The sequence below is a fragment of the Anser anser genome, assembly GCF_964211835.1.
Source record: "Anser anser genome assembly, chromosome: 8".
In the NCBI taxonomy this organism is placed as follows: domain Eukaryota; kingdom Metazoa; phylum Chordata; class Aves; order Anseriformes; family Anatidae; genus Anser; species Anser anser.
Window position 1 is genome coordinate 5,519,992 of NC_139728.1, and position 25,028 is coordinate 5,545,019.

The 25,028-nt window shown below is 35.2% G+C and overlaps 1 protein-coding gene across 4 annotated transcripts in view; it reads right to left on the bottom strand.

The window, feature by feature from the left end:
* The window catches only part of CAMSAP2 (calmodulin regulated spectrin associated protein family member 2), an 80,954-nt gene that overhangs the window by 12,342 nt on the left and 43,584 nt on the right, over positions 1 to 25,028 (bottom strand). For 2 of the 4 annotated variants that reach the window (XM_083846713.1, XM_083846712.1), the window contains exons 5-11: positions 20,231 to 20,263; positions 15,899 to 16,040; positions 12,735 to 12,874; positions 4,941 to 5,034; positions 3,773 to 3,860; positions 1,090 to 1,160; positions 509 to 578 (exon numbers count right to left, since the gene is read on the bottom strand). In XM_083846713.1, coding sequence (XP_083702839.1) covers positions 509 to 578; positions 1,090 to 1,160; positions 3,773 to 3,860; positions 4,941 to 5,034; positions 12,735 to 12,874; positions 15,899 to 16,040; positions 20,231 to 20,263 — 638 coding nt within the window. The remainder of the gene's footprint in view (positions 1 to 508; positions 579 to 1,089; positions 1,161 to 3,772; positions 3,861 to 4,940; positions 5,035 to 12,734; positions 12,875 to 15,898; positions 16,041 to 20,230; positions 20,264 to 25,028) is intronic. The other 2 variants (XM_083846715.1, XM_083846714.1) reach the window with 1 other exon arrangement.

Genomic DNA, 25,028 nt, shown 5'->3' on the forward strand with positions numbered 1-25,028 from the left:
ATTGCCATGCTAGATAAGAAGACAAGTATGAAAAGACAATTTAGATTTGCTGAATAATCCTTCACTCTAACTCTTAAGACAATTTAAAAGACAATTTACATCCTACACATTGAGAGTTTATGATGGGTCTAACTGAAAAAAACAAAACATCCAGCCTGATTATTCTTACATACAGTAATACAATTTTTGATATTAGTGAGCTCTTTAGCCATGTGACTCTTACCTCATTTGGTTAATTGCAATAGGTAAGTGTAAACATATTTAATGCCAATAATTCAAATATTTAATGCAAGAATACCTCATCTCAATGTAAAAGACTGATGGTTTATTTCTGAAGTTTTTTTCCTATTACTTAGTTCTGAATCCGTGATGCAGTTTTCCCTTTGTTTTTCTACTTCTGCAAGTTGTTACAAGATTTTGGAAATTCAAACCACAATGGAGAGTTTACTACTCTTTATGACCAATACATTATCATTTTTTAAGCAGCTCTTATGATAGGACTACTTGCCTTTTTTCTTTTGGCCATGTCCCCACATATCCATCTACATAAGACATTGATGTGGACCTTCTGATGACTCCTAAGTGAAATTAAAATAGAATCCAAGGTAACTGCTATGAAAAATCATTTTAACATTATATTCGGTTGCTTCAACAAATTAGTTTGTTTCACTACTCAGAACACTGCAATGGCAAAAAAAAAAAGCTTTTATATTCAGAATAGAACTAGAACAATTGAGTCCATTAGTTTCATCCTGTATATATACTATATCCCTCAGAGAATTTACTATTGATTAAAATATACTACAAGTACTACTAAATACACTACAAATAATTGTTGAAACCCATATTCCACATAATGAAAACAGAATTCAAATTAAAAAAAACTAACAACATGTACCAGAGGTACAAACACAAGCTTCCCATTTATATGTTTTGTGGATCACAGAACTCATTCACTAGCCTTTCATGTCAATCTGTCCCAGTAACTTCTGCTTGAACAAGGTTTGAAGAAATATAAACAACATAGCAATGCACTCAGAAGATGACACCTTGCCTCATTACCCTTTCTACCCACTTGTAAATTATTACCTGGGACAGATGAATAAGGCTGCTGGGGTGTATGCAGTTGGTGAGGTGGTGTATAAGTTGGACTTTCCAATCTATAAAGCAAGAGACATTAACTTAGTAGGAATACATCAAAAGCCATGTTACAAAAGGGCAGCCAGACTTCTTGTCCTGGGTCAACAAAGGAGATTTGTTTTTTAAGACAAAGGAGAAAGTAAGGTGTAATTCTCCTCTTGAAGCATTACTTTATTAATGAGAAGGAGCATACTATGTTATTACCTTTAACTAGATGCAATGCAGAGAGACACAAAAAGTCAAAAAGGAATTTCTATTATGCAAATGGCCACAGAGTAGTGTTAGCATACGTGTCTCCTAATGTACTTCAAGTAGATGTCATTATTAGAAGGTTCTCATTTTTAGTTTTGATTTTAGCAACAAAATAAAAATTGAGTGACTGCAGCAAGTAACACTCACTTGTCACACATCTCTCTCTTCAGTTGCTTAGCCTGAAATTTTCAAACTGTGCCTGAACTGCAATATGCACTAGGAGTGGATAATGGAGATTTTGTGACAGACATGACTTAATAAATAGAACAAATATATTCACTACTAAAACACTAATTACAAAGATTTTCTCTGTTTCTAGTTAAAACAGATTTTTTGTTGTTGTTCGTGTTCACAGAGAAGGTCTGTAATAGACTAGCTGTTTTAATCCAGAATAGGCTTTCATAATTCAGTGATTTGTGATCCAGGCACTTCTCAGGACCAGAACAACAAAGACATATACATAAATACACATGCTTTTGTATGTAAAATGCTTGTAAAGAAGCCAAACTTCAAAACAAGCTGAATTAAACCCTTTCATGTTCTGAATTTTGTTCACTGAATTTTAAAAGAACACTCCCAAACTCTCTTTTTCAAATCATTAATTTTCAAAATATTTGTTTAGAGCTTTTATAGTTTATATACAGTATGCTTAGAAATGTTTCTGAAGAATATTTGTAGGAAGAATATTCATGTCAATTTAAGAAAAATATTGTTAGCTTACAATGTACAGAAGCATTTTCTGTAATTATATATTACAATTATTCAAAATAGTTTCTCGTAAATTCCTGTTTTTTGGTGTTTAATAAAACTACACATTAGCTAAATAACTTATCTGCTTTAAACGGCATTTAAGATCCTGCAAAAACTATTAAATCATGGAAGTAATGTTTATATTTATCTTAAAAGAAAAGTATGCATTCAAAATTTTATCCAGCAGCCTTTCAAAATATGTTCTGCCACAAAGAAAATCTATACGCTTCATTTTCCCTCACAAAAAGACTGATTTTGGCACCATGACTGTGATTCCATGGCAACCTCAGACACTGTAACTGCTCACTGCCTCAGTCCCACTCCTCCTCTGCGCTGAAGCTGGCTCTCCACTGGAGTCTGCTCTGAGCCATGTCAGTAGCTCAGCCAGCAGAAAACATTCACTTTTTCTGACTGGGTTGTGGTTTTTTTTTTTTTTTTTTTCTGTCAGTGTACTGAAATGACAACATCAAAAGCTGAATTAGACAGGACTGTGCAGTTGGGATGAGGAGGAAGGCCAGGACCAAGCCATCCTGCAGTCAGGGCAGTCTCGGCTGATGGGGAACTGCAGCCTGTGTGTTTTACATTTCTAGCATCTGAAATAACTTCTTAGGTCCCTTCTTTGTCATATGATGCTGTGAAGTATCACCAAGTTCTATAAAATACACTGGTTAATGAAGGAAGATATAGCTCCTTCTCCTACTTATGGATTGCTCTCATAATCCTCCAACACCAAACCATACCCATCACTTGTAGAGAAACTAAACAAGGATTGTGATGAACTAGTACAATATGCTTTCCACCAGCCATACAAAGCTCACAATGATTTTTACTGTATCTCTGTACATGCCTCGGGAAACATAAGGAATATTACAAAACACACTGGTGGCAACTTACAGACTTGATAGTTAAATTTGGAATGGTACTGGTGTGTTTATGAATTGAATTCAGATGTTTATCATAGAATTTTCAGTAAGTCCTCTTCATCTTAGAAGCCAAAATTATCTGCAGACAAAATGTACACATTTGGATAAAACGTGGATTTATTTAGATGAAAAAGGTACTTTGTTACTGACAGAATTTGTCAGAACGGGGATAAGTTCTGTAGGACAAAGGAAAAAATGAAGTGCAAAGTTCTTAACTGGACTGCTTGCAGGAGCTTTGCAAGGTGTGAGTGGGTTTGAGAACCTCTCTTTCAAAAGGTATATCCAAAACTACTTTTTCTCCTGACATATACGCTCAATTTACTTTAAAATAACTTCATTGACTACATGTGAAACACTTCAGATACACACAGTAAAAAGATTCAGGATCAAAGCATTTTATGATTGTACGAAATATAATTCCCTAATTCAAAGTCAGTACAGATTCCTAAATACAAGCAAACAAAACCCACCACAAAAGGCTGAACAGGATAAGCTGGGTTGGCAAGAAAGAATTTGCTGAATATTCAATTTAATTCCTAATTTTATTCTTGTGTGTCTGTTCAGACACAATCCATAAACCTTTGTCCTCAAATGATAAATATAATGCATTCACTATGTTCCGACCAGATCACTGGAAGGTTTCCTTTACCCCATCAAAAGAAAGACTGAAAGACCATGAAAGAGTACTACTGCTTATCCAGCATTACCTGGCTACAAAGTCAGAACCACATGGGCCATCCACATAATTTCTTCTGTTAGCATTCAGACTGTGAGCAGAAGCTGTATCTTTTCCAGCTGCCAGGAAGAACAAAGCTCAAGTTATAGTTTAGTATTCAGTTAAAATCCACAGCAGAAAAGCTGTCTGAAATAACCTGAATTATTTCCAAAGAATTAAAACATTTTCAGAGGTTCCATTATTTAGATTAAAAATGAAGTCACTTCCCTTCAGCTCTACCTTCTACAAAGTTCCCATATTGGCACTGATTAAGGCAATAGAGAATGAAAAAAAAAGACTAGGTAAGGCAAAGGAAGAAATAATAATAAAAAAAAAGATAAGAGACAAAATTAAAAGTAAAAACATTTTTTTAAAATCAAAAATAAATGTACTTTTTCTGAAAGAATTTATTTTCCAATAAAAGTTTTTCTTCCCCCAAGCCCTTAGACTTAACTTTCCACCTAGGAAACAACATTTTGGTCACATCCTAAATTAGTTAGCAATATTTTAAGAATTTAAATCAGATTTTTGTGTGTCATAAAGTATATAAATGAAAAAAGGTGTTAAAGCTACACAATGGGATTCTCTTCCTAGCTTTTGCCACACAATCATAGTACTACTATATGAATGTTTAAATTACCATTACTCTATGCTTACTAACAGATCTCAAGATCTGCTTGAGAGATGCATTTTTATACTTAGGAACTTACTGAAAGAAGACTGTGCCTTTGCACCCAGGTGCAAAATGCAAGCCTCCAGTTAACTATTTGTCTGCTTTCCCTAGATTTATGTCCCTTTCTCTTGGTACCTTCTCCTCAGCAGTACAAGTTTTCAGGCTAAATTATGTTCTTGGCTCATTATGTTTGTAATCCCTGCATGGACATAAATGGATTCTAGGCTTGTTTTGGTCAGGAAAATTTGCAAGTGATTATACCACAATAATTTAAATAAGGCTTTGGTAATAAACAACAAAATCTAATTATGATTTATGAGATAAGATGAAGATTAACATAGGACAGAGTACATAGCTCCTTCTTTAACGGGGTGGTACACTGCCAAATCCCGTTAACTAAAATATTCACTGTATTTGTGAACACTATGGTAATCTGAACACATACATATTAAAAACATGCATATTAAAAACAATCCTTTATAATCACCTTGGGGATGCACAACAACACGAGGTTGTACAAATGATGGCTTCACCACTTCAAACCACCAGAACAGTTCTGCCATGAACACCATGTAGTTGCTCTATGGAAATGATAATAAGGGAAATTTATGTTAAAACATAAACCTTAACTACAAACAAATAGCATAATCAACATTGGGATATGCCTCTGTTTCACACAGTTTACATTCTCATCTCTGTTACTTCTATAGAAAATGAGATCAGAGTGATCTGTAGTACAACTATCTAACACCTGTAACTTGACCAGATCGTAACAGTTTGGGTCAAAATGTTTCATAATGGGCATCACTTGGGCCTGATGTCTTGCAGGCAGGGTAGAGAGGTACAGGATGGGTGGAAGAGGATGCCTGTCAAACAGATTAGCCATGGAATTTTGAGTCTGTGTGTCAGGCATGTGATTTTTGCCACATTAAGGAACAACTACTCAGATTTCCAAGTCTTTACAGAACAAAACCCAGCAGCAATGTTTATTAAATGCAGGCCAGTTAGAATGAGGTTTTAGCTCCAAAGATCTGTGCACGCTTAATGTACTGCTGATACATCTGCCTTCATATTTCCAGCGATCCCCTTACACAGCTACGAAACACGGAAGTACTGGAGCTGTAAGGTTTAACAGAGGAAAAAATAAATGAAGAAACAGCTGGTGATATGAACTGCAACAACAAAAAAATCAGAGAGGAAAAATAGGCAGAAGCAGTAGTAGCAGTTTCTGGTGCAAGAGTATATTGTCTATAATAATATATATTTTTTTTATATAAAGGGGTGCAAAGGACCAGAAAGTTTGATGACTGTGGAAGCTGAAGAGTTCAGAGGCCCAATGATCGCGGATATAAGCTGCAAAGTCCATACAGGTCAGCACCACCTCTTATCTAGAAACACCAGCTGGATGAGGTTAAGGAGCCTCCTGGCCTGAGGGCTCCAGCAGGCGCACAGACTCGTGTCACCAGTGCTACAGAGGCTGAAAATCTGAACAATACAAATCTCTACTTATGCTTTAAATTAGGAAACCACATTTAAACCACTTAAAAAAAAAAAAAAGTCTTTCTGCAATAAAATGAAATAATATCTAGCTAACAGTGCTTACAAGTGTCTTTAGACACTTTTTTCATGTCACTAACACTGATATATGTAGTGTACATATATACTTCAGTATATGGTGAAGGGATCAGTCAGATGTTGCCAGTTATTATACACATGCTAGAAATAGGCTACGAAAACCCCGTATCTGCTTAGTCAGCACAACAGAAACTGAATGAGGAAAGATTCACAGCAAAGTCTTTTCCATTCAAACAAAATGCTAAGCATAGCATTTCGGTATGACACTTCTCATTAGGAAAGAATATACATAAAGAAAAAAAAACAAATTCACTTCTGAGACAAAGTTTGATCTTTAATATTACAATTTCTATGCCAGCTATAAACACTTTCACTCTTCCCTCCCCTACAAGTTTTACATATTTAACATGAAATATTTTTACTATGAAAATAATTACAAAATATTCTAATTCTAGCTTTGTTCCAATCTAAAATAGCATTGGGTTTAAGTACTCCAATTTCTTATTTTTATGGTGAGATGCCACATTTAATAGTGTGACTATTTTATGAAGGACTAAGATATTCCTCCTGAAAATATTTTCTGTTTAGTCCTGAACTACTGAAATAAAGATTCTTTTTCCGAAAACAAAATTGGTATTTATTGAAGAAAATATAAAACTCCGGGCTGCACAGCTAATTTAGAATTCAGGCTACTTTAGATGTTTCGTGGTGAAACATCATGATGGAAACTGCATTTACTCTCAAGTCGTTTATAGTCAGAAAGAAATGTTAATAATTACCAAAGGGGAAAACAGATGATCAGTAACTTAATTTTTTTTGGAAAAACTATGTGTCTGTAGTAATCCTGCTACCAAGGGTTGGAAAGGATGTTATTTCCACAGATTTCACCTTGATTATGCCAACAAATGTTCTAATAGTTTGTCACATTATTATCACAGGCATGTATACACAGAAATACTCAGAAGCGTAACAGGACTTTAATAGTTAAAAATACACAACTAAGCTCTGAACAGTTCAGACTGACTGAAAAATACTAAACAGCAGATGGCAGACATGCAGCTTCATAGCTGCGTTCATTTGCTAAACATTCTGATTTTTTTTTTTTTCAGATTCATATCTCTACCTTATTTGCAGATTGTTCATTAAAATTGCATGTAATAAGTTATACTACTGGTTAAGTTTTATCTATTGTATCTTCTGGTTGTACAACAAAAATTCTACCATTTAATAGATTTTGGAAGATTTTGAAAAAAACTCCCTTATTTTGAATATAAAATCTAAAGTCATTACTTGCTTTTGTATCAAAGGAAGACATAAGCTAGCTTGTTTTATAAAAACGTATATGAAAAAGATAAGTTCTTCTCTTTAATATCCCTATTCCCAATATAAGTAATGGAAAATACAGAAAACAAAAATAGTACATCCAATCTTGCCACACAAATAAACCACTTCACTTGTAATATTCATAGGTTTTAGATCTGCACAGATGGAGAAGAACAACTACAAGTTCATATATTCTAATGATACAAATCACTTATAGACAGACTAGAATCCACTAAATGTGAACGGAAAAGCTGTCATAGATGCATTTAGGAATTTTCTCAAAATGAACATAAAAATATACTGTAAAATTCACGTCATGATGCACATTAAGCTGTCTGCTCTGTAGGCCAGGAAAGCAAGCTACCTCAAATGTAAATCCATAGTTTGCATATTATAAAGTGTCAATATAGATGCATCAAGACTGAAGAAAACCGGAGTGTTTCAAAAACTGTACAAGTCCCGATTACTGTTCTGTGTAGGATCCATGAGCTACAAGTTTGTCCTATGTCCCATCGCAGGTTAACGAATGCCACAACAAGTTGAAGATGTCAGAATGACTTATTTCAGAACAAAACAAAGAAGCAGGACAACCTGCCAATTAACATCAGTGAAATAAAACCCCGCTGCTACCCTTTAAATAATAAGTGAGGAACCAAAGGTCCTTCTTCTGAGGGAAATCTCTTAAAAAAAAAAACACAACTGTTCACCAGCTGCATCTTCCTTTTCATTCCCAATCCGCAATCCTTTTAAACCCGCCAGATGGGAATCCAGTCCCGGGGCAGCCTCCCACCACACGCCCCAGCCGCCCCCCAGCCCAGCAGCTGCTCTGCCAGCTCCCCCAGGAGCCCGCCCGCGCTCACGCGGCCTGAAACTGCTAACACGGCCTCATCTGCACTGGTTTTCCAGGGAGACAGGAGGGAAGGCTCTGCTAGTGGACAAAGCCTGGCCCTTAATTTCTACAATTAATCTCTGTGATGTATATGGATATCTCGCAGGAGATGGGGCTCGTTTACAGCTTCTGCTTATATTTTTAGCAAAGTCGCCTTCTGCTTGATGTGGGCAAGTGCATGTATTCAAAACTACTCAAATGCAATAGGTATGTTTATTGTAAGCTCTGGAACCAGACTCTCTCCATTTGGCTTATCGGGCCTTCGACAGTGCAGATGTTTGTTCATGCTGCTCTAACTTAGTAGCTAAGTGCAAAATAAGGCACCTATTCCCTGTGCTTATTTGCAATGCCAAACAGCTGAGACTGGCCCACATTTAGGTCAGAGGAACACGCTTCTCAGAGGAATGGCAGCAATGACGTCTCAGGATTGTTTCACTTCACGTTCAGAAAGCTTTCATTCTCCTGAACTGAAGTGCCCTCTACATGGGTTTGGGTGAGAGGACTCTGTGGTTACCAGAAAAAAGCAGCCAAAGAGAGGTGGCATGTATGGTGAGCAGTAGCACATGAAAGCCTCCCCAGAACTGAGAGGCTGCAGAGACTCGTGGCCCTGTCAAATCCACACGAACCCAAACACTCAGAAGAGCAGGAGCTGGCTGTCCAAGGCCACCAGCACACATCAACAACAACAGGTTGTATAACCCTAACCAAGGAGGCAGGAGCTGCTATCTGCAAAGACTACATGAATACACACACACAATAACAAGAGAAGGAGCCCCTTGAGAGATTTTTTGGACACCTTCCTAAAAGCCACCAGTGGGCCAGTAAGACCCCTGCTTCAGGAGGCCACTGGGCAGGCTCCCAGGTGTTGCTCCAATCCGATAAGAATAACTGAGCTAGTGTGAACTGTGTGAGCAAATGGATGTGCTGTGTGAATAGCTATCTCCTATTAATAATGGATTTGTTCTATTAATAATAGCAGTTTAATTAATAGAAGGTCTTCTAACATCATGATCTGTCTTTCACCCTGACTCAATCCTCTACCAAGGAAAAGCGAATGCACAACAATATGTGTAGCACAAGTTTAGGATCACTATTTACAACAAACGAACAAAACCCAACCATGTCTTTGAAGGCTTAGATATAGGAACACTTACAACAGGCAATAATTGTGTCAACTGACTCAATGCCAAGTTCCGATGTGAGCTCTCAAACCGTGGTAAACATCAAAAGATTCAAGCTCTCTCTCAGTCCCCTCTTTGATAGTTCTTAGGTCTGGGCCCTATGGACCTATGAGAATAAACTGGCAGAGAACTATCTCAAACATCAAGAGTATAAACAAATACAACCAAAGATGGGTTCTTCCTCTTTTAGAAGTACTTTCAACGGTTATCTCACATTACAAGGAGAACAAGTGAGATGACATTTTTCTTTCTATTCCGAAACCTTACATGACCCTTACAACATCCATCATATATACACCATAAGACCTTTACTTAATGCCCTGATACTACACACTATCACACTGCAGTGCTCATCAATTTCAGGCCCGAAGCAGTAAAGAAGCCTTTGCTGTTCTGCAGGGCAGTTCATGCTCCCTGTAAAGGCACTCCTTTCACTCAAGTTCTAGTTCTACAAACTTGTTCTCTGGTTCGGCAGAGCACGTGTATCAACACACAGGTCTCTTAAGATAGCTATTTCAGAGCTATGTAATCTACATACAAGTAAAGAAAAAAAATTAAAAAGTGCTTGTGGGATAAAATTGCTTACAGAAGGGAAAAGGGGAAACAAAGCAATGCACAAAACCAAACAGAGATCCAAGATTTTTAATTCTTTCCTTTTGTTAAATGGGCAGGAAGGATTCAGAAATTATTGTGATTATTGTTGTCATCTCTCTCTACTTGTATTTCCCTGTCTCAAAGGAAAACAAACAAGAACCAGCATGGCCCCTTAGCAGTGCCTCAAGCATCCACGGAATGTATTAGCAGCCCTTCCCTTGCAGACATTTATGATGAATTTCACAAATGTATTTTTCTTAGAGGAGAAGAAATGGGCAAGTGAGGAGCAACAAAACTTACTTTCTGGCTTCATTTGATTATGACACATCAAAGTTGTCTAGAAATCCTGACAAAGCCTATTTTTCCTCCATGTTAAAAAAGAATAAAAACAGTTTCATCTGCTGCAAAAGCTGAGAGCCTATACCAAATATTCTGTATGCTTGTTAACTGAAGTTTTATATTAATCCAACTTGGCTTCTGTACTTTTTGATAGGGAAGATACAAGTGGGCACAATCAGCTTGTTCAAGACCTGCACCAGATTTCCTTACCATATACTGTCCACAACCTACCTTGATTTAGCATAACAGCACAGTGCAGCGTACCCAGTAAAGAACGTAAGGTAAGCTCTTCGTGCTTGACCACTTTAAAGAGAGAGGCTCTACTCCCTTCTTTTGGGACAAGCATGAAGTCAGGATATCTAGCATAATTTCTAGGACCACCACCGTCATTGCAAAACTCAGCTTTATTTTATTTTTTCTTGAAACTTTTTCCAGTAACGTATCAGCAGTTTGGTTCTTTTGTTATTTCTGTCATCAATATGAGAGCGTAACAGACTTTTAAACAAAACTATAGTGCCACCTACTGTGCAGTATGAGTCACCCTGAAAATAAACAGAATTTTTTGCTGATTAACAGACACCTGAAAGCATGCTGCTAGAAATCCTAAACCTTGCAATTAAATACTTTCCGCAGACCAGTATAATTCAATGCATAATATTTAAAATATCTGTTTGCAATACAAGTTTTTCCAAGTGACAATAACATTCATTGGGGAATATACACATTTATTAAAACCTAGTCTAATCAGATGCACTGGAAAGCTTAAAAAGAGCTCCTTTAACTGTGAATTTATTTTGAAAGCAAACTACTTCTTAGCACTGGAAAAACAGAGTTTATAGCACTAGCCAAAGTTTCCATGCCAAGGTTTAAAAGAAAAACTTGGCAGCCCTTCTCTGTAGCATTTACATCTAAATAAGCATCCACACCACAGCAACTTGTAAAAACATGATCACAAAAGGGCCTTCTCAGTTCTAGAAATACTCCAAATCTTTGAAAGAACTCTAACGCCACTCTAAAACACTGTTCAGAAGCAGCAAAGTTACTGAGTTTGTAGCATTTTATTAATGTTAGGTCTGATGCAGAGATATCGACTTTTTTTTTTTAATTGATGCTTCATAGTGGCTTCTGAAATAATTCAAACCAGTACTATAAAGCAATGGTATTATTAGTTGTTATGGATGAAACTGAAGACAAATGAATTCCATTTATTCCAGATATCGGCAAGCAAAAAGAAATATTCAAAATCCAGTAAAGGACACCTACTCAAGATCTTCCAAAATATTTGTAGGACCATATGTTGGAACTACAGACTAGAGACTGCAATACAACACACTTTTTCAAGTATGTAGGTAGATTACTGTACATGAAATTTAAAGACACCAAAAGCTGAATGAAAATAGTCAGTAGACAGCTTTGCATACACAAAATAGAACAGCGATGGCTAAGTTGATGGGCCTAGACCTACTGCCCTTACTCATCCTGGCAGCTCATTACTTATTTGCAAAGGATTAGGTTCAACCCTACAGGAGACAACAAAGCTGTATTCAGGCTTTGGCCTCTGTGACTCAGCTTGTGAGGTTGCTGTAAAGATCATAAAAAGCAGTGAAATGACCCAGATATTAAGAAACCAATTACATACCATCTGCAATGGATATGCTGACTCCCTAAAAATAAGATTTCATTCCCTAAAGGCAGGCCAATAAGACTCTTAAGCAAATGAACAGTGTCTTATATAGAAAACTCTTAGAGAAACACAATAATGAAGAATTAAATTTACAATTAGACAAGGTATAATTCAATTATTCTGACTTCCCACACAGCTTAAAAATTATAGGATAACCAAACAAAATACTTTTTTTTAACTTTCTAAAAAGAGAATAATCTTAGAATGATTGAAAATGCTTAATTGCTTGTTCAAACATCTGTGTGTGGGACTTGCATCCCTGCTTGTATTCCAGGAATAAAAATATCAGATGATTCAATGAAATTAACTCAGGAGAGCAAAAACTGAAAAATACAATAAAAACCCCAACCAAAACAGCATATAAATATAGCATGTTTACAAAAGTAAAAAGTCTAAGATTAAAAAACATAAAATTACAGTGTACATAGAAATGAATAGTGATGGTAAGCAATAATTCCATAAACAACTATTAAAAATTTTGTGTTTTTATGAAAGTCTTAGAAGTTGCAACTAATGCAGAAGGTGTTTTAACATCCTGCTGAAATTTGTTGCATGCTGTACCACAAAAAGATGCAACATGCTTTTTCAGTCAGTCATATAGCAATAGATTAAAAGGCTCTATATACCACTAGAAAACAACAACAACAAACAAAGTCCTGTGGATACTGCTTACATTTGTTTTATTTTTTTTTTTACCTTTATTGAAGAAGCTGCATATAGCATATCCTCAAGACTGAAATGGCAACACTGATTAAGATATTCCTGACAAAATTCTTGAATCAACTGCAGATTATACAAGCTGTCAGCCAAAGACATCGTCTCTTTCAAACAAATATCTAAAAAAAAAGAAGCCAAGATTAGATATAGTGACAGATCTGCAACAAGTACTTTTCTTTTGATGGATTCTAGATCTTTTTCTGGATAAATTCAAACTTGATTTTTCTTTTGTATGTCAGGAGATTTATTCTTCTATTTCAGAAATGTAAGAAATTACAATGTTATATTTTAAGACAGTTTTGTAGCTTTAGATATTTTCTAAACTTTTTTAAATTTAGATTTTCTATATATGAATGCATGCTTTCTCACAAAGTTCTCTTTGCATAGGGAGTATACTTTAATGTTATTAACTCTGAATCTTCACACAAATGCAGCATCAGTTTAGTCTTATATATTTCTTTTTAAGTGGATTTGGATGCTTGAAATGAGTTTTCAGGTAACATGATACATGAATTACCACTCCATGTTTCAAAGTGCTATTTAAAGACAAAGCAGTGGATAGACTAGTGTGGTTATACAGTGTGCTCTGAATATTATTTATACCCAGCTAACCTCCTGCTCTTTTTATTACAGCTTCTTAGAAGACTAAATAGAAAAAAAGACAGCCCTTGTAAAAAAGAGGAATGAAGAAAATAAAAGAAAGGAGATGTACTTGGAGAGCACGCATCGGTTTTTATTTCTAAAGCAACAGTGTATGACAGAGCTCCACTTAACAGTTTTAAAGCGTGTAGGATACAAGGTTGCTTAGGAAGGGAACTTTGATGCTAACAGGATAAGGATTCCCATCCCGAGGGATTCAGAAATTTTCCATCACCCCAACCAATGCCGAGTATAATACTGATTGAAAAAACGTTTGACTAAACTGACCAGAATAGGATTAAGTTTAGTAATGCAAATTCAAACTCATGCATTTTAACCTAATAATATTCTAATGTGATTCACTAGCTGAAAGCTATACAGAGTAGGAAGGCATTGTGTTTTGGCCAACGCAGAGATAGCTTATGAGCTTTCAGCATCACTTAGCTCTGAAAGAAGCAAACACGATGCAAACATGTATCAGAAAATATATTTCTAGTAGTGACAGGGAAGCGTTGTACAAGGCAGTACTAAGATGTCAGTCAGGATACCTGTGTACAATTATGACCATTCATATTCAAGAAAGATGAACCGAAACTAGACTGGTTACAGAAAATAACTATTAAGGGTAATAACAAGAATGGAAATCCAAATCAGAAGGGGAAATTGAAAAGGCTTGATTCAGTAGCCTGGGCAAAAAGACAAAACAAAACAAAACATATCAGAGGGGTAGATGTCAGATTAGGACAAGATATTCAAGCCAAAGGGCACTGCTGGAAGAACAACAGATGCACATAGACAGGCTACAAGCACATTTAGGTAGGAAAGAAGAAGAAGTTTTAAAACTATGTAAAAAGTGGAGCTCTGCAACAGTCTCAATAAGAGTACAGATTTTAAAAAGCTAGACAGTTTTATCACAGAGCATGATAACATCTTGCAAAGGATTATATAATTTTGAACAATAGCCAATTTCTTGTCTCACTGACACACGAAGCCCTTTATAGTCTTAGATTCCTAGAAGGAAACCTAGATTTGGAAGTTAAATAAAGACATTATGAGAAGAAAACATCTATTTTAGAGCTCTGTAGTCTGGTTCCTTTTTTTTTTTTTTCCTTGTTAAAGCATTTTTAAGTATTTTTGCATATGCATTTGCTACCTGCCTTCCTCAGTTTCAACACAGAACAAAATCTCAGTGAAATGTAACATGCATCAAAAACAGTATTTAAATACAGGGAAGATGTGCAAAGTCTTTTACAGTACTTCTATTTGCTTAGAGTATCTTTGAATTTACTTCCGAGACAATGACATGCATGTTTGTATGTCTTTAGGGTAGGACACTCGACAGACATTAAAGCTAAGTTCAAAGATGACAAGTGCCTTGTTGTGTTTCACTGTGCTCAAAGTCAGAGGCTGGAGGAATCTGCTGATAAATATATATGTCATCCTGCAATAGTATACAAGATCCTTCAGACAGTCCGTATTTTCAGTCATGCAGTAAGAAGGAACAAGGTGTTACCCAATTTCAACACAACCCAAGTATTAACTTTTCTGTAATCATATACAATTGTATATATTTGGCTGCAACATTTATGTAAATTGAAAGTTGTGTTTTTCAAAATTCACAAGCCAAAGAAGAATGGAGAATGCATGCATTTATTCTCTTTCATCTTCAACGCCTACTGTGCTGGAAGCTTCCTATAAAGCAGATGTGTATATGAATTCCATATTCCAGTACCTTTTCAAGCTTTATACCCTTGCTCATAATTCCTGGATTTCTCAGGATGCTTATGTACAAGTGTTCCCACGACATCAAAGGTATCATGGACAGAACATAGGCAGAAAATGACGGGTGTTAGCTGCCAAGACATTTTACAGCTACACGAGGCTCTCAATTGCCAAGAGGAAGATATGAGTTTAACCAGGCCGCAGAGCAAAAGAACGAGATGAAGCTGCTCATCCTCAGACAACTGCTATTACAGAACAGCACAACACCACTAAGTTCTACACTATATTCCTGTTTATCAATATTATAGGTAGCTATCAAAGAAGTAAAAGCCCTGAACAGAGAACAACTATTTGCCACACAGTGCAGCTATGCAGAGCTTGTCTACCTGAAAGACAGAAGTGACCCTTCCATGTTTTATAACTGTAACTGCTCAGATTCACATGAAAGCACTTATGCAGCTTCAAGAACCAGAGTTTTCCAGATGGTTGCCAGTTTCACAGCATGACAGCAAATGTGTTGCCACAGTCAGATCTGCAATAATATATTGTAGTACAATTATATTAGTGTGATAACGTAAAAGTAAATACAAGATGGAAGGATACCTTGGTTCTTTCTATTTAATAACACATAGGTACCAAGTAAATACTGAACTTGTCACTGCCACACTCAAATTATGTCTCTTCTGTGTAATATTTTATTACCTTCCTTGACATATATATCAAATACAGACATTTCAGCTTACGCAGACACATGTTTACAAGCTGAGACACGTTAGACATACCCTCCAGTTTAACGATATCTGGACAGTAGAAGTGGATCAGGGCTGCTAAAGCACAACCATCTGTACCATCTTTCAGCAGATTTTCCACCAATGGAATGCAGGGCAGCTGCTTGAGCAACGTTTGCTCCTTCCTATAACGAGCCTACAATATAGAATGAAGAGATTAAGAGAGACAAAGGCTCTGAAATGTACGAAGAAACAGCTTTGTATTTTAGGTTTTACGCTCAGTTAGTGAAAAAGCAGTATTCAATAAGTAACTGAAAATTCTCAGTGTCAAATTTCCTAGAACTATTCACTTTATACCTCATTTTGAATGACATAAATAATATCTAAGAGGAAAGGTGCCTACATGCTAAAATTGAGGCTTTCCTTCAAAACTACCAAATTTTGATGATCCCTGTATAGTATGCTAAATTAAATATCACACAACTTATTTAACATCCAACACATCACTATACAATCAGAAATTCTCTGTATGTAAACACAAGACAGACCCTTAGCTGCTGTAACTTCAGTTTACTGCCAACTCAAATGACTATGAAAATAAAACACCTAAGAATCTTTCCCAAAATCTCAATCATATATCTGACTTAATGGCAAATTGCGTAACAAGGAAATCTGCGTTTGTTCAACTACATTTTTATTATTAGTAAGTGTCACTCTATGCAGTTGTAAACACAGAGAAACATTAATGGTCAAATGTGACGGCCAGGCAGTGGTCTGGGTATAAAAAGGAAACAATTTTAAAATTAACTCAGTATATAAAGAGATCAGTAGCTCAGAAAACTAAGAGAGCATTTACCTGAAGTGAATACTTTTTTATGGTTTTCTTTTTTGGGCAGGAGGGGGCAAAGGGCTTAGGGCTAACTTGAAAAAAGTTATTTATCATTCTTAATTTTGTTTCATGACTTCAAAACAAATGGAGGCAGAAGATTTTAATGTGTTAATATTTAGTTACTTTTTTACAATGGTACTGAAGGATTACTTTCCCATTCATACCACAGAACTACTTATGATGCCAAGAACGTTTCAGAGTAAATTTTACACTACTTTCATTCAAATACATTAAACTGGCAGTTGCACTGTGGGGATTCTGAGAAGTCTTAGTGGATGTAATTCTTCCTTGCAAAGCTGACGCTGAAAGTTCCTATCTCCCTCCCTCGACCTTTTAGTTGTGCTGGAGCAGTTACTGATGGGGCTGTGTGGTAAGAGTTGATCCACGTAAAACATCTCTTCTCTTTTGCTTCTGCAGCAACTGAGTGGGGCAGGGCTGGAGGTTTTATGGGTGGAGTGGGAACTGTTTTAACTAGCTGTACTGGAAAGGAAAAAAAAAAAAAAAAGAAAGCAACCCAGGGAACCACAGACTAACTAACCCTGAAGGCTATACTTAGTGTCACTGGATTTCTGTGGAAGATCACATGGGATTATTTGTAGTGTATGTCAATGTCCTCTAACTGACCCAAGAAGCACAAATCTAGCCTGGCAATAGCAGACATCAGTTCTAGGAAAACAAAGGGCTTGTATTTGGCCCTGAGTACTATCACTTTAACCAATTAATATTTAAAATAAACCAGAGTTAGTCTTTATTTCATACTTGAAATGGACTGGTATTTTTGTCTGTATTTTGCATGCTATGGTAAAGATTCACTAACGCCAAACAAAACCATGTTAGTGTTTCATGCATTATTAATACTGTTTTTCTCATGTTAGTAATACTGCCTACTATTTCTAATGAAATAGGCCAATTTTGCTTGCACTGAAAGGTTCTTCTTTTTCATTCTTTGGAAATACACTGACCTGCTGCTACGAAAACCCTCTAAGTTTCAAATACCATGTTAATATGTCCCTGTACTCCCCACCCCACAATGACTGGAATTAAGTGCTTTACATATTATTACTTAATTATGAAATAATGACCAAAAATATGGGATACAGATAGACTCTAACATTATGGCCCACCTAGTCCTGTGTTATTTTATATATTCTTCTAGTACCTTTTTAATGGAATATTTGAAAATGTTTTTAAATTGATAATACAATCACCTTGTGCAGTAAATTCTGTCAAAGTCTGTCATTTTAATGATGCCTCAAACAGCCTTACGAACAGTGCCTACAAATTCTGGAAACTGTGTCAAATCATTAAATTGGACCTAGAAAGAGGACTTAATTCATTGTAGAGAGGAGGCCAAGCACGTTACTTCAGGAAAAAGAAACTAATAGAACCTGATATACTAGGTTCATTAAGGTATAATAGGCATCATGTTTCAATTTGGTCAAAAAGATAAAAGAAATTATACTGAAAAATAAAACACACTGGTAATTGCACTGCATTTTTAATAAACTTCCATTTCAAGAAAGTCTTCTAATCAGTTGCAATGTTTGCTAATAAATATGGATGCAATAATGCAAGACACAAACCTCTGCATTTTTTATAATCTTATAGTGCTCTTTTAAATACAAATGCTCGCACAGGCATCTTATTCCTGAGATTCTACAGAAACCAGCCTAATTAGCATCTTTGAGCTTATTCCACTGAACAAATCTAAGTATAGTTGAAACAGTGCCATATAAACAAGGTCAGCTAAAAATGACCTGAAAGCACATCAGCTACCCTGTCAGAAGTGCTCGTGTATTCTGAGGTTATTAATAACGAACACTCTGATCCATTTACCATAACAGTAGGTAACATATTATAAATTTACTCCTCAGACTATCTTTTCAGCTGCCTATATGCCCTGGTCTATCTCACCGTAGACCATTTGCACTATGTAAAGTGAGGAGATGAGAAGAATGGTTGAACTGTTAGAACATCTGAGCCACTGCCTTCCTACTATACTGTCAGTAGGCACCAGGGCTTCTGCTGTATCCCTTCTAAACTAACAAGTTCAAAGTAAATTAAATACCTCTACCTCAAGCTGTTCACAGACAACTGGCAGGCAAATTTAGGTTATAGTTTTCAGTAGAATATTTTATATTTGAATACAAATTCTGTGCAATGAAAGAATGATTAGTAAACCAAGACTGTAGGCAAAAATAGAACAAAAACATTCTGAGATTGCGCTGAAGTAGCCCCTTTGTTGTATGAATGGAACAAAAACCAGAAATGTGCTTAATTTTCTGTAGTGTAAGTGAAGGCCACGGGCAGTTGATTTATTTTAATTTTTTGTATTATACCCTCCACTTAATTGTGCTATCTTAATTCCAAAACAAAATTCAAGTTCTATACTGTGAAGAGCAGAGTCTTTGTGCGCGTAAATGTCACAATTGTAATACACAGCATTATAGAGAAATTGCATGAATAGCATCGACTGTTATGAGCTTAGAATACTGATTAGTCTACTGAAAAGAGTACTATTTTATTTTTTTAAATCCAGATACCAGGTAATTTCTGTTGCTGTCTACACGCAACTGTCTTGTTACTTTTTAAATTCTCATTGCAATGTATGAACAATCTTTTACTAGTTAGGACAACAAAGACTTGAGGTACTGCTAGGTCAGTTATTTGGTAATCCTTAGATCAAAGATGGATCGGGATCAGTTCATTGGAATTCAGACCAGAAATATGCAATTCTGCATATACCTAAACAGCTGACTATTTTGTTCCCAGCCAAACCACGGGTATGTGTCCATGATAAGATATTATACATATTGCAAAACCTGTTGTAGAATAAATAATACCCCCTTGCATTTGATGAAAAGTAATGAAAATCCCAAGCAAACAACAGAGAGAAAACAAATATCAACTTTATATTAAAACTTTAATATTATTACAGACCTGAACAGTTACTTTTTAAATGAAATTATTGTCTAACTAGCAGTGGATTGTTTTGGGTTACTTTCTTTGGGGAGAGACCTACCTGAAATCAGCTGAAAAGTTAGGGAATTCTAGAAAAACGCTGTAATGATTGAATATTGTTAAAATAAAACAAAATTTGAGATTCTATATAGTATTAACGATCAAAAATATTTTCTGCAAGGCTCTTTTTAAAATGGTCAATACCAAATAGCTTATCTTTACTGGAACTTTATGGGAAAGTGTTTTGCAAAAAAAAAAAAAAAAAAAGAGACATGAATTAGTACTATCTTATACAAAACCATAGAGAACTTGACTGCTTAAAAAGTAATTCCTTATCCAGTAACATATCTTACATTTATTTTGCACAGATTACCTTGCAGAACAGGGTTTTGTATTATGCACACCTTTGCAGAGCAATCTCTTATAAAATTATCTTGTAGAGATAAATGAAATGAATAACTAGACCAGCATGACATGGACAAAGCCATTCCCAAAATAAGCTAGTTGATCAAAGTGAAGCAGTTGGGCAAACTTACAGGAACCAGTTTCCAAAACCATTTGGTAGGAGACTTCAGAGGAAGCAGTAGGAAAAAAAGAATAAAAGCAGAAAGCAAAGGAAAAAAAAAAAAAAAGGAACAATTTATCAGATTTCATAAATTACTTTTACAAAGCAATTTTCTTTAACATTCTCAGTTTTGTAAAACATTGAGTTGTAATTTAATGGTAAACATTAGTGCACTCTAACCTTTGTGTATTGAGCTCATTAGCAGAAATAATACTGGAGAAATAAGTATCTGCAATCTTTGTAGATCAACATTATAATTTTCTCACATGAACAGATAAGATTGTTATATCAATGCAGTTTTATTAAGCGCTTTCACACATCTAATTATACCCTGAATATGCAATCTGACTAAAGAATTCATTTGAGACTTGAAGCCATGATATCACAAGTATCAAAATGAACTCCAACAGCATATATGGGGAAGCAGGGAAGCTAAAGCAATGAAAAAAAGGTATAAACACACTGTAGTACATTACAACCAATTGCAGTGAAGCTTGCATTAGTTACTTCAAAGCCAAACAGTTGTTCATAACGTTTAAGAGTATTTTTAAACAGTCATATAAGTTTTCATAACAACAAGAGGTGCAGGCAGTTATAGTTTTGCAATGACAAATCACATTAGCATCAGCTGCATGATGTGCAATGATCTGGAATGTAGATGGAATTTTGGCTACTAGCACAGAAGTGGTCACAACTGGTATATACAATTCTAAACTGATACGCCATCAAAAAGTACAAATTATAAAGAAAGTTTTACAGATATTAAATTTGACCTAAAAGCTTAAGATGAAGCATACTGAAGTTTGTGGATTTTTCTGTTAACTATACAGACTAGCCTAGATTAATACTTCTACTGCTCAGGAAAAAAAGAGAACATGTACCAGTATTAAAAATACACACAGAAACCCACTCTATGTTATTGCAGTGTAGGAACCAAAAATACTTTTATTTACAGAGAAATTATTCCCTGGAAATAGTGAAAAAGTAGTTTTAAAACTCCAGCTGCTACAGAACCTTGCTATTTTATGTAGTTGTCAGAATACTGCACTTCATAAAAAAAAAAAAAAACAAACTTTAACTGTAGTGATAAAAAAAGCTTTTATATAAAAAATTATTGTATAGGAAATGTGCACATTCCTAACATGACTATTATCAGCATTCTTCTCCTCTATTACATTCAATTGTCACAGTGGGGAATCCCAGGGCCACTTAGAAGAAATGAACCAAGAGATGCATGTTAATGTATGGGTCTAGATATTCCAATCACACCCAAGTATCCACTTTCTATAGGGTTCAGTTTCTCTTCGACAAACTGAAATCTAGACAACTGATGGAAAAGTACTTAAATTTTTAAAAAAATCTATTTTAACTGCAATCGGGAAGTAAAACAAAGGAAGGTTTTAGGTAAATGGACTAAGATCAGATCTGTTCTGCCTATCATTTTACTTAACACTGATATGAATGATATTACTTGATTTATAAAGGCCAAGCATAGTTCGGACTTCCCACTATTCGACCAGTCTGCACTCAAAAGGTCTACCAACATCTATTCAATGATAGGCTGGAAAAAAAATATATTTAAAAAATTTTAAAATTTTAATTAATTAATTAATTTATTTATTTGAAAAAAGCACACAGCTGTTTCAATTCCAGAGATTAGTTCTCCATAAAGGTACAAACTGAACTAAAACCTAGCAATCTGATACACGTTTATCTATTTAGCTGAAATTATGGTTAAGATGATGAATATGCTTCAAGAGGCTGAAAGACTGAATATTATCAATTTTTAATTTGGATACACTACAAGATGTATAAACATGTACTTTGTAACAGTATTTAAGAGGACAAAGAAAAGCTGAAATCTCTTGGGCAACACAATGGGAATTCAATGGCTGCTGAACTCGCCCTTTGTATCAACTTATTATACTGGAAATTATTAAAAATTAGTCAGTCACTAAAAAAAATCTGAAAAGATAGAACTGACTGACCTCTCCCAATACACACACATATATATATATTTAAAAAGGCAAAAATAAAAACAGTCCTTTGTGTGAAGACCTACCGTCTTATAGGGATATTGCTGTTGTTTACTGTTAAAAGAAGTTTTAAACATGATTCATGCTTAAAACATGATTTAAAAATGGCAGTCATGGCCTTCATCAAGTACTTGTTTCTGGTGTCTTTCTTGCACCACAGTTAGTATTCATGCAGCTGTGCATTAACCAGATCAGGAGGCTGATCTTGCTGCAAACTCTTCTTGACAAGTTAGCTTTTACTAGCAGTGTGGATTTATGACACATTAAATTGTTCGTGGAACTATGGTGTTAGAGTTTTACCTTCACGCAAAAAGTTGCATTGTTTAAACTAATTAAAAAAATGTTTGAAGAATTCAGGTCTTGGATTGAATACACTTAAATTTGTTTTCCACATGGGATTTGCACTGATTTGGCTCAAAACTGGTAAGACTGACTCAGTCTGTAACACAAATGCAGAGACAAATAGAAGTTTTTTTTGAGAAAGCTTTGATTACACTGAAAATTAGTTTAACCAGTGCAACTGTACATTCACTACATATTATTCAATGGAAGCCTGAAAACCAAAGCTACTACAAAACTTGAAATCCTAATTCTGAAAGAAGATGCAGAGACTCTACCAGAAAAAGACGAGATTACCACAACCACCGGCAGATCAAGATCCGCAGAGGACTACCTGGAGCTAAAAATCATACATACTCCTTCCTCTCTTATCTTCTACAGGAAGCTAGCAGCAGAAGAAAGTGAAGGAAAACAAAAGCAATCTCATAATCTGTTAACACTATTTTTATCTACCAAGAAATAGATAATAGGTATCTTACCAGTTGTATTATTTATATATATGACACTTTTTTTTTATAAATATACAGAATATACTAGATATACTATTGATTGAGAAAAGGCTCACAGCAGATTTGCAACAAGAAAAGGCATCATGGTCAATCTATTTTTACAACTGATAAATTTAGAAATTTATCACGGTAGAGATTAGAAAAGAAATCAGAAGGCTACTTATTAACTTTGTTTTAGCTTTCAGATACCTAAGTTTGTTGCTTCTCAGCCAGAAATTAAAACTAAAGAAAAGTTTTCTCTAACCGCTAGAACAACCTATTCTTCCCATGGTTATTTGGCCTTCTCTCTAAAACAGCAGATGAGACATTCTTCATTTCAATTTATCTTGGGTTCAAAACCTCACCACATTTTAGAAATGAATGCAATGGCAGCCGCCCCTTTATTTTAGCAAAAATAGGTGGAAATTTGGTAAATACTGCGAGATACAAAAAATGGCTGAGATTTCCTAATAAATGAGCCATCAATTGAACAGATCAGTGTTTCCCAAAGAAAACCTGGAATAAAATAATCTAAGTTGAAAACACTACTATCTACCTGCATGAAAAATGAAAAAGTTCAGTGATTCAAAATCCTTAAGTACTTTAAAATAGAGCTTACCGAATATTCCAGGTGCTAGACTTACTTTCTAAAAGCAGATTCCACTTGTCATTGTATTCACTGAAACCTTATGGTACAAATGATATTTTGACTCATTTTCTCAAGAAATTCATCTTTTTTTTTTTTTTTTAAACTGTAATCTACCAAAAACTCTTACTGGCAGATGAGACATCCAGGGGTCAACCTGAGGTTTTACCTACACTAAGTCTTTTAGATAACAGGTACAATTATACAGATAATACAATCCCCTAATACAAACCCCTGGAAGGGAATGCTTCACATGACAATGTAATTTGTGCTGCTGAATCTCACACCGAGTCAAACAACCTAAAATTCAACTGGGATAACACTTCCTAAAAATCAGTGTATAGAAGGCCTTAATTACAAATTTTTCCATGATATGGCAACTGTAGCATGATTTTGCTATTTTGGAAATACATTCATACATTGGCCAACAGAATAGGGCTCTGATTGTTTTAGATATTCACAATTCAGAAGAAAAACTCCACAAATACATGCACCATCTTTAGGCAAATTTTTTCTTCTATTGGGTTTATTTACAGGATAGTTATAGCCTATACATATCTTTCAACAGTTGAAAGAACAATGACATTATAAACTAAAAATTTAATCTTAATATTCTTAACAAAATGCAAACAGTAATAAGTGAAAACCAACATTGATTTATTTTTAACAAATACAGATAATTTGATGTCATTGCTTTGATAATGTTTTATTTCATATGCCACTCTTTGCTACAATAAGACTCTCATGTGCTTTGGATTTTAAAAATTATTCTAATCTTTCAAAAATGACCTAAACAATACATAAAACTTCCTACTATTATTTTCAAGGAAAAAAAAATCACTGGAAGACAGAGGATCTAACTTCTTCCACATCCCCAGTTTTTTTATTTAAACTTGAGAAATGAAATGAACTTGTCAAGCATATAGTATTCTCAAAACTTCTATGCCATTACTGAAAACAGTAACGCATGCATCAGGGTCCCACTACAATTGTAAAGAATACTGTTTTCTTTTGCTGAGTCACATACTTACTAATCAGCATTCATCATTCCTTATGTTTAAAAAGAAACCACAAGTGCAAGGACATTCATTGCATCCATGCTTTTTGAAGCTGGACTTCTAATCTCGCCAGGTAACCCCCAACTCCTTTGGAGAAGCACTAAACGGGAGCTAGCTGCTCACAGAAAAACAAGACCAGGAAGGGAACTAGGATTACAGTCTTTAAGCAGATAGGAAATCTGTTCTGCTTTCAAGTGCAGGG